The following is an 8,951-nucleotide window of genomic DNA, read 5'->3' on the forward strand; positions in this document are numbered from 1 at the left end:
TAACCATTCTTCTATCCCAAGTTTCCTCATTGACCACCAGATAAGGGATCGGGGGACCCTGTCAAAGGCTTTCTCCATGTCAACGAAAGCTAGGTACAGAGGTTTATCCTTAGCTAGGTATTTCTCCTGCAACTGTCTCACTAGAAATAAGGCATCAGTAGTGCTTTTACCTGGCACGAACCCAAACTGCATCTCATCTAAATTGATTCGCTCCCTAATTAGTTGGGCTATGACCCTCTCTGTATGTGTATATATATATGTATGTGTATATATATACATATATATATATATATATGTATATATGAATATATATGTCATCATCATCATTGTTTAATGTCTGCCTTCTATGCTGACATGGGTGGGATGATTTGACAGGAGCCAGCCAGGTAGAAACCTGCACCAAACTTCTGTGACTGTTTTGGCAGGATTTTTATTGCTGGATGCCCTTCCTAACACCAACCACTCAGCAGAGTGGACTATATATATATATTTATAGATACACATTCATACATACATATATACGTATACATACACACATTTCTTTGTTGTTAAGATAGTTGTTATAATGTATCGATCCAGTATACCTTAGTGTTTAGATCTACATTATGCATAAAGTTTTAGAAATAATTGTCCATATTTTGATCACAAAGCGAAACAAGTTTGAAAGTAGTGTTAAACTAGAAGACACTTTACAATATTATACTCTGTTAAATTTCTGAAGTATATACCTAAAGTGATAACATAAAAGTCAGCTAGCCACAAAGAGAGCCTCTACATTGTCACTTGACCTTGATCTGTCACAAATAGCAGCCAAATCATATGTGAATCACATCCTCTTGAAAAAGAGAAGGCACATTGAATACCATTAAAAAGACTAGATGAAATGTTTTAGTCAAAGATTTGTTCAATTTTGTGTAACTTGGACTTAACAACAAATTCATCCCATTTAGGTTAGATCTATCAATTGCTATCTGGGTCTTATTAGATATAGCATAACAGGTCGTCTTTCTTGTTACTTTATTCATTGCAGTTTTATATGAAATGTGAATAACATTTACTTCAGTAGCTAAAACAGTTTTTTTCTCTTTGATACTGACATTTTGTATATTGATGTAGGAAGATGCTCAAGAAGAATTTGGATGGAAACTGGTTCATGGAGATGTGTTCAGACCCCCAAGGAAAGGGATGCTTCTTGCTGTTATTAATGGAAATGGCATTCAGATATTTTTCATGACTTTGATAACTTTAGGTAACAGTTATGTCTTTCTGCTCCATGTGTATTCTGTCCAAACTGTGTGTATTAAATTTTATGTTTACTATTGTTATACATGTGACACAACAGTAGTAAATTCTTGACAACTGGAATCAGTCTATAATTCCAAGTGGAATGATCTTGAAAACTTTAAGACAGTTTTCATTCTTCATGACTCTGTGTGTGCATGTGATGTATGTATTGTATTATTTTGTTTGTTCTTTGTTTGGGATTTATTAAAATGTTTTCCATTGCAGAATTCAAGCTGGTCTTTAGCAAAGTGGCAAGGTTTTAAGTTGGGACTTGTGGATATATGAATAGGTTAATATGTACATATATGAGATGTGTGTGTGTGGATAAACTTGTTCTTTTGTAGTGGTTGTGGATGTCACTTTAGTACACAAGTGTATATACTTTATTACTGTTTATGTATGTGTACATATGATGGTTTATGTGTACCTGAAATGGAGAATTCCTGGAATGTTTTACAAGCTTCCATTGTACCACTAATCAGTTGTATTTTGGAAATGTGAATTAGTTTGCTTTTGTTCTTGGAGAGCCCTATCATTTCTTGGTTTTTATGCAAATCTGTTGTTGCATAGCCCAGTTCACCTATGATAATAGACAAGTGAAAATCTTTAGCCAGGATGTAAGAGCTCACAAGTTATATAAAATATAAGTTTCTCATTAGTTTTCCAGTGAGATTCTTCTGTTCCCTAATTTTTGATGAGACATTCACAAATGTGGATCTCTACAACAGTGCATGACATTTGTTCTCTGTTCCATTGAACAATATCAGGCCGATTGTATGTACACCAGGTTGATGTCTTTATTGGAGTATTCCACCTTATTGTTTATTTTTAAAAGTGTGGATATGTTCTGGTTCTGGTGTGGTTTCGCTATGACTATCAGGACAATTCTTCCTGAGAATAATCTTATAGATGGCTTTAACAACACTGTAAAATCTCATGGTAAGGTTGTATTTTGAACAGCTGATGATGATGATGTGGGTAATATCTTCCATATTGGTAGGCATAATCATTATTTTCTATCAAGACCTGGAGGTTAGAGGCATCCCCCACCACTCCTGTTGATCAGGTATTTAGTTGCTATCTCTTGTTCCTAGATAGCCTTCTTGATGAGATGTCCAGGAATTTCCACTATTCTTGTCAATGTTGTTGGTATTCTATTGCTTACAGATATGCATAACTTTCTGCTAGTATGAGTATTTCTCCATCAAGTTTCTATTTAAGTAGGTCGGTTCAGATATCCTTCATAACTTTTTTATGTAACAACTGACAACGAATGGATTAACAATGTCTTCATTTAATTATGACCAGAGTCTTGTCAGCTGGAAACTAGCGTCACAGCATGTTTTCTATGCAAGACTGTTGATAGGTGGAACACAGGAAACATAGTTAAGCTCAAGATTATTTTGAATACTAACCGATTGAAAATGTTGAATAAAGATCTCTCACTATTTTTTACTTTTTTCACATTTTTAGTATTTGCCTGTCTTGGCTTCCTTTCACCTGCCAACCGAGGAGCTCTTATGACTTGTGCAATGGTAAGTTTGTATCACATTTTAAAAAGTACTTTTAGTGAAATATTTAGTAATCACTATTAATAATTAGTACATAGTGAGAACAATAATATCTGAGAGTTTTTTTGTTCTTTTTTAAAAGTGCTAGTTAATGCAAATCAGAAGCAGGGTCAGTTGATGAGGTGGTGGGGACCATCTGAAATTGAGACTATAACTTTATTGAACTGAGTTGACAAGTATCTTCTGTAACAGTTTGCCTCTCTACAATGTTTTATCTTTGGATTCTGAGGAATTGGTCTTCATCAACAACAAGTGAGAGAAGGGATTAGGCTTACTGGTGTAGTTAAGGGATAATTCTCTTCTTAATAAGCCAGAAATAAAAGGATACTGAGCATTGCAAGCCAACAAAATTCATAATATGAATTTTGTTTTCAATTATATAATGCCCTACACTAAATAAACTAGGCTACTAAGGGATTATTACTAAGGGACTGGGTTATGCTTTAACCATCTGGACAAAATCCCAATGACTCCACTAGCTGTGACTGTTGAGCTTTGCTATAATATTGATTTACTATATAATCTGACAAATTTAACTGTACATAGAAAGTGATTATTTTATGAGTGAAGTTAGATGCTTTTCATGAAATGTTTTGTTTTTGGATTTGGTTTGAAAAGGTTGCAAGATGCAACGAAAATTTTAGGAAAATAAAAATGAGGAATAAGTGGAAATTTTACCGGTGAGGGTGTTAAATTATAAGGCACAAAAAGAAAATGACTCTCCCCAGACACAACCTGAAATGCTTTATTTTAGGAATATGTGCAAAGAAACTTTATGCACCATATTTGTTATAGAACAGAATCATTTTGTTTCACCATAAGTTTTTTCTGTTGTTTAATGCATTACATTTATAGTTGTATCTCTGTACATTATATTCATAATTATAAATACTAGTAGAAGGAAAATGTTTGAATTGATAGTGTATTTCATCTGCCTCTGATGAGACTTATTTTATGTCTTGTAAGTCCATTTAGATTTATGTACGAAATGTCTCTGTTTTCAAGTTCCTGCTGAGTTCTTTTTGATTTTTTTCTAAAGTAATTGCCATTGTATCTGCAATTTATAGCAATTTGATTTATGTATGTTCTGTTTGATGAATTTGAAAATATTTGTGGTTTTGTATTTCATATCTTTCTGTTTTCTTTAAAGGTTTTATATGTTTGCCTTGGGACACCAGCTGGATTTATTTCTGCAAGAATTTACAAAAGTGAGTTATTCATGCTATTAAGAAAAAAAAAAAAAAAAAACTCTGTCAACATTTGTTAGGCTAATAGTAGCAGTTTAGAAGTTTAAATAAATTGTATATTGGCTGTGTGGTAAGTAGCTTACTTACGAACCACATGGTTCCAGGTTCAGTCCCTTCTCATGGCACCTTGGACAAGTGTCTTCTACTATAGCCTCGAGCTGATCAAAGCCTTGTGAGTGGATTTGGTAGATGGAAACTGAAAGAAGCCCGTCATATATATGTGTGTGTCTGTCTGTCTGTTGCCCCCACCATCACTTGACAACCGATGTTGGTGTGTTTACATCCCTGTAACTTAGCAGTTCGGCAAAATAAACCGATAAAATAAGTACTAGGCTTACAAAGTATAAGTCCTGGGGTCGATTTGTTCAACTAAAGGCAGTGCTCCAACAAAACTGCAGTCAAATGACAAACAAATAAAAGAATAAAAGCAAATTCAAAAATTTCGAATTGCTAGCAAATCTTTTAATATTACAATTGCTTTTCAAATTCTGCAGAGGTTGGCTTTGTCTTTTGTCCTTTCAGGGTCGATAAAACAAGTACCATTTGAACACTGGGTTGGTGTAGTCAACTTACTCCCTCCTCCGAAATTGCTGGCTTTGTGCCAAAATTTGAAACCACTATTACTATTTCTTTTTGTGTTAGTTTGTAAATATAATTTTTTTGCAACTTTCTTCTGATTTTGCTGTTGTCTTATTTTATCATAACTGCATTTAATTTTCTCTTAAATAGTGTTTGGTGGTGAAAAGTGGAAATCAAATGTTTTATTGACTGCATTCCTTTGCCCAGGGTAAGTATGAGTAAATGTTACAAGTGGTATTTTTGAATAGAAATGTTCTCTCTCAGGTTGTTAGCAATCTGAATATAAATGTTTGAAAGTATTATTTGAACTGAATGGAATCTGGTTTTATTTACAGAATCGTTTTTAGTATGTTTTTCCTGTTGAACTTGATTCTTTGGGGTAATAGCAGCAGTGCAGCCATACCATTTACAACCCTCCTGGCACTGTTGGCACTTTGGTTTGGAATTTCCGTACCACTTACATTTATTGGGGCTTACTTTGGCTTCAAGAAAAGAGTAAGTACACATTTTCTTTTTATAAGTGGAATATTATTTATTTGATTATTAAGTCAACTCACTCATTGATTTATGGTTTCTATGACATAATGTTTTCCTATCACCACCCACTTTATAGTGTGTACTGGGTAAATTTTGCTATATCACTGGTACCAGAGAAGTTGTCTCATATGGGAGGACTAAAAGGTCCCTTCTATTTTATATCATTTCTTATTCAGTGCCAAATATTCCAAGCTGGGTAGTCTGTGACATACCTTACAGGATGCACATCTCATTCATACATTCCAATGTTTTCGGTTTCTATTGCTGGATGCACTCCCTATCACCAGCCATTTTACATTATGTATTGGGTGCATTTTTTACAGCCTTCTTAGTTGGTAAACTGGATGAAATGTGTCTTATGTTCATTTCCTCATTTTTGGTGTAGTTATTATTGCTAGATGCACTTGCTATCTCTAACCATTCTACAGCATAGGCTGGTTGCATTTTACCATGCCACCAACACAGAAGGCACTAGCAAGAGTAAAATGACACCCATTTCATTTAAGTTTTCAGGGGAATAGGGGAGAAACCCCTTCTTGGGGTGGGGGTTAATAACAAATGGGTATAAAGTTGCTTGTTGATGGCTGATGCTGTGTCCATAATATGAGGTTGCAAGTCTTAACATGTTGGCATCGAAGCTAATAGACTAACACTGGCTGAGCCTATTTTGTTAAAATAGGTGGTGAGGGTGGGAAATTTCTGTTTCTTAGATAAGCCATTTTTTCTTCTTTTTTTATGTTTCTGTTTGTAAATATATATTTTAGTGAGTTACAATATGGTATATAGCAGTTTTCTGATAACATTGTTTTAACTGCCATTTCAGCCTATAGAGCACCCTGTGCGCACTAATCTGATTCCACGCCAAATCCCAGATCAGTCATTCTATACAAAGCCTTTACCTGGCATTATCATGGGAGGAGTGTTACCTTTTGGCTGTATATTTATTCAGCTATTCTTCATTTTAAACAGTTTATGGTAAGTTACATTTTCATCTCTTTTACTCAGACTTATTCAGATGTCAGAATATATTTATATTCATTCCTTGTAGAGATTTCTTCAAGTTTTGGACATTTTGAAAACACATACACACCTACAAAATACCTAGGTAGTTTTCAGAAAATGCTGATTAAGGTATTCTTGCAACAAGTTTAAAATGCTTGGTCTGGCCAAATTTATAAATAACAGTGTATCCTGTATGGGTGTACACAAGTTTGTTTCCACATCATATATTGAGCACACACAGTAAATTTCAATGTACAATGCATATTTCTTCTGGCAATATATGCTATCTGATCAAAAGTATCAGAACTAATGAGTAATCTAACTAATAATCTCTAGTTTTATCAAGGATGATTTGATTACTTGACTTTATATTCAGATTGAATTATTTCATGTTACTTATGGTTGTCTGCCCATCACCAGGCTGATTTTTTTTACCTTGTCACACTTAAGAACTATGGGGTACTTTTCTGTTTATTGATTCACAATTTAGTCAGCTGCCTTTGTCATTGTAAACAATTTTAGAATTTTATAGTATTATATTCTAATATATAACAAGTAGCTAATGCTTATGATTATACTTAGTATATTTTCAGCTAATTTGGATAATTTTAGGTGAAAAAATAGCTCTTTTCAAATTACTTAGACTCACATTTGCATTTAATGTATACAAATACATTTTTAAACACATAAAAAAAATATCTAATACAAAATGTTACTTAATTAGTCAAAAATTTGTAGTCAGATTCTGAAATGGTATTGATCTTAGTAATATATTATTGTAATATATATTACGTGTCTCAAGAAATGAAATTCATAGCAAAACCTGTCATCATTGTACAAAAGAAGTCCGATATTTTTGTGAAGTATCAATCATCACAAAATGTTGCTGAAAGTTCATAAATGTAGAGATGTGTAAATCTCTCTGCATTTTCTGTGAGGAGCTTTTTGACGTTAGGTTTCTTACTTTTTATTTTTTATTTTTGCTCTCAATATTTATAATCTACTTTCAGTTGAACTTGGTAAGTAATCTACCTACTAACTAAATGGTGTTTTTAATTTGCATTACAAATAAAGCTGCATCTTATTTCTGATAGTATCCAAATCTCTTTCAAATCTTACCCTATCAATTTAGGAACAAATGATTCCATAGATAGTGTGGTCTGGGATGTACTGGAGCTGGACGAACATGAAATGGTCATGGCTCAATACTTTGGAGCATAATTCTACTCAATCAGAGTCAACATAGGAGTGAACAATAAGAACCAGCAGTTATCTTTGTTATTAGTTTCTTTACAATCTTGGTTTAGTATAAATTTTTTTGTCCAAATGCACTTTCTGTCTCAGAAATATTTATGGAAACATGTGGCAGACAATTCAAGAGATTGATTACTCTGAGATAAAGTTTTGGTGCATCTTCTTAAAGTTTTAATTGTATTTACTAGCTCAGTAGTCTCAAGACCAATGCTTAAAATATGTCAGAGACTATGTACTCACTCCATCATCTCTGTGTTGGTGTTCATAATGCAGCTTTAAGATTTTTGTTGGAGAAATTGATTTACTGTACAGAATACAACCATGGGTTTTTTTTTTCTCATCTTACTTGATAAAAGATTTGTGGTAAATACATTTATCTTTTACTTCTTTCAGTCATTATGGCTGTGCTGGAGAACCAGCTTGAAACATTTTAGTCAAACGAATCAACCCCAATGCTTATGTTTTTTTAAAGCCTGGTACTTATCCTGCCTGTCTCTTTTGCTGAACCATAAGTTATGGGGACATAAACACACACACACACACACACACACACACACACACGATGGGCTTCTTTCAGTTTGTCTGCCAAATCCACTCACAAAGCTTTGGTTGGCCTGAGACTATGGTAGAAGATACTTGCCCAAGGTGCCATGCAATGGGAGTGAACCTGGAACCATGTGATTGGGAAGCAAACTTCTTACCACACAGCAGTACCTGCACTTAACAACATATAACTAACTTCAAAACAATGGTTGAGATATAGAAATGCATGTAATAATAAACAGTTTTCAAATTGATTATACATCTAATAATAGAAATATTTGTTGATTAAAAAGTTAATTAGTAATAAATTATGTGATCTGGAGATGAAACTTTTCTTTTGTAAGCTTGCCAAATATTTGACAAAAATGAGTAAATAAGTAAAATATTTTGTGATAGTAAAAAAGATTTCTTCTTTATTTTAAATTTATTTCAGGTCACATCAAACATACTATATGTTTGGATTCCTCTTTCTTGTGTTCATCATCCTCATCATCACTTGCTCTGAAGCTACCATCTTGCTGTGTTATTTTCACCTATGTGCTGAGGTAATCATTTTTCATCTAGTATTTACTCCTTCACAACATTCTCACACATCTGTCTTGTATAACAAGTTTTCTGAAATAACTTAGTATTTTAAATTCAGTTCTCTTTGAAGAGGTGGATGCTCATTTTACCATGTTGAGATTAGATATGTCTGCAAAGCAATTATTTATGATATACTCCATTACAATATAACACTGTGTAACACGGTTTTTTATCCTTGGGTAGGAGCTGTTATTTCCTATTTGCTTACCCCAACAAAGTATGAAAAATGGCTAATATTACCTTCAAACTTTGCTTTTGTTATGTTTATTCAAACTTCAAAGAATCCCTCTCAACACATGGCTATGATGCTTCCCCCACTACTCCTGCTCAGGATCAGAGATGTACATAT

At 33.5% G+C, this 8,951-nt stretch overlaps 1 protein-coding gene across 1 annotated transcript in view; it reads left to right on the forward strand.

Moving 5' to 3' along the window:
* LOC106873103 (transmembrane 9 superfamily member 2) overlaps positions 1-8,951 on the forward strand; it is a 66,432-nt gene that overhangs the window by 51,957 nt on the left and 5,524 nt on the right. The window contains exons 10-16 of the mRNA XM_014920331.2: positions 1,117-1,249; positions 2,758-2,819; positions 4,006-4,063; positions 4,832-4,889; positions 5,017-5,176; positions 6,042-6,193; positions 8,451-8,562. Of these exons, the coding sequence (XP_014775817.1) occupies positions 1,117-1,249; positions 2,758-2,819; positions 4,006-4,063; positions 4,832-4,889; positions 5,017-5,176; positions 6,042-6,193; positions 8,451-8,562 (735 nt within the window). The remainder of the gene's footprint in view (positions 1-1,116; positions 1,250-2,757; positions 2,820-4,005; positions 4,064-4,831; positions 4,890-5,016; positions 5,177-6,041; positions 6,194-8,450; positions 8,563-8,951) is intronic.

This window comes from Octopus bimaculoides, chromosome 19 (genome assembly GCF_001194135.2).
Source record: "Octopus bimaculoides isolate UCB-OBI-ISO-001 chromosome 19, ASM119413v2, whole genome shotgun sequence".
NCBI lineage: Eukaryota > Metazoa > Mollusca > Cephalopoda > Octopoda > Octopodidae > Octopus > Octopus bimaculoides.